General features: G+C 38.0%; 1 protein-coding gene across 1 annotated transcript in view; it reads left to right on the top strand.

The window, feature by feature from the left end:
- Positions 1 to 1,640, top strand: part of LOC112125766 (collagen alpha-6(VI) chain-like) — a gene marked incomplete at both ends in the record, with an annotated part of 5,846 nt that extends 4,206 nt beyond the window's left edge. The window contains 3 exons of the mRNA XM_026663082.1: positions 7 to 273; positions 377 to 455; positions 1,472 to 1,640. Coding sequence (XP_026518867.1) covers positions 7 to 273; positions 377 to 455; positions 1,472 to 1,640 — 515 coding nt within the window. The remainder of the gene's footprint in view (positions 1 to 6; positions 274 to 376; positions 456 to 1,471) is intronic.
- Positions 1,641 to 1,695: the final 55 nt, after the last annotated feature.

A 1,695-nucleotide genomic window follows, 5' to 3' on the forward strand; every position in this document is an offset into this window, starting at 1 on the left:
GGACAGTACCAGCTGGAAGCATATCTTCCTGACATTCTAAAAGCCCTCACATCCCTAAGCAGTCTGAGTTGCAATGTGGGGACAAAGACACAGAGCAGCGTGGCAGTTTACCTGAACAACACTGTTACACCCATGTTCCAATTTCACAGTGAAAAAATATGGAACAACCTGAGCAAGATCCTGATCGACAAACCATCTCGTCTCAATGGCAACCTCCTGGAGTCACTCTGGAAAACGTTTCCAAGCAAAGCTGATGATCAAAATCGAAGGAAGGTAACCTAGTCTCTTACACCGAGACTTTGGCCCAAAAATAAGTTCTTTTGTTTTAAATCTGCTGTTGACTTCCTGTGATTTCAAACTCTCTATCTTTCTTTAGGTTTTACTTGTATTTTCAGATGGTTTGGATGAAGATGTAGAAGAACTAGAACAAAAGTCAGAAGAACTTAGAAAAAAAGGTATCTTAAAGCGGACAAATATTTAAATTAAATTACTTTGGTTTGAATTAAATTACTCAACCCAAAGCTCTTTAGCTGAAGAAAGGCAGGTGAAAAAGAGACAGAAGAAAAACGAATGCCTTCCCTTTTAGCAGCCAGGATATGGAGATAGAGAGAGCCACTAATTCAGAGTGTTATGTCCTAACATTGCTTGTTGTTTGCCTTGTCATGACGCTTCCATGCATGATGATGTGGTGTGATAACCCACAATCACCACCAAGTGGTACAAGGTCATGAAATAGTAATAGGAAAAGCACCAGATTTGCTCAGCACCTGTCACTGGGAACAGATTTTCAAAAGGGCTGAGCATGCAGTGTCTCAGATTGTGGTGCTGATGGCTTGATTCTCAAAAGTGCTCATATGTACCCAATGTGCTGAGCCTTTGTGAAAATCTGGCCACTTATTTTGGTGCATATACGGGAGCTGAGTATTTTTTAAATATCTAGTCCTAAATGTGGGTGCTGAGCTCTTTTGAAAATTCTGGCCATAATGTTGGGATATTTGTTTTCAGTCTATTGTATTCCATTTTTGGATTTACCTCAGTGGATGATCTAGCCCAGTGTGTTTCTTCTCTTCAGCTTTAAACTCAATTTCAGTACAAGGCAGTGTTATTTTGAAAATTAAAAACTTGCTTTCAGGTGAAAGGATAAAATATTCTGGAAATAATTGTGCTGACAGCCACAGCGGTCACATGTTCTTTGATGCTCAAGCTTCACTCAGAGAATTCATTCCACGGTTGCTACTGATTCCGGATTGCCACTGGCCCATTTATTTTCTATAAATTAATTATGGACTCTTAAAAACAAAATGTGAAGATAAATCATGATTTTCATCCTTTAATCTCTAATCTTTATTTTTACCCATATAATAATCTGAATTCCTACATGCAAGGATCCCATCAACTAAATAATTGTCTAAGATTTTCATTTGGATAAATGTTTTATGTTTTGCTCATTTATGGTCAATGTTTTAAATAGGATTGGATGCACTGATAGCTGTTGTTCTGGAAGGAGCCTCTAAATTTGATGAGCTTCAGTACATTGAGTTTGGAAAAGGATTTGAATACATGACTCAATTAACTATTGGCATGAGAAATATCGCCAAAGCACTGTCCAAGTATGTGGTAAGTCATTCAGAGAAGCTCCAGTGTGTCTAGTTAGAGTTTTGATGAAGGCCCTAGTCATTTTCTTAAAGAACTGAA

The sequence above is a fragment of the Terrapene carolina genome, unplaced genomic scaffold (genome assembly GCF_002925995.2).
Source record: "Terrapene carolina triunguis isolate 2854851 unplaced genomic scaffold, T_m_triunguis-2.0 Scaffold32343, whole genome shotgun sequence".
Taxonomy (NCBI): domain Eukaryota; kingdom Metazoa; phylum Chordata; order Testudines; family Emydidae; genus Terrapene; species Terrapene triunguis.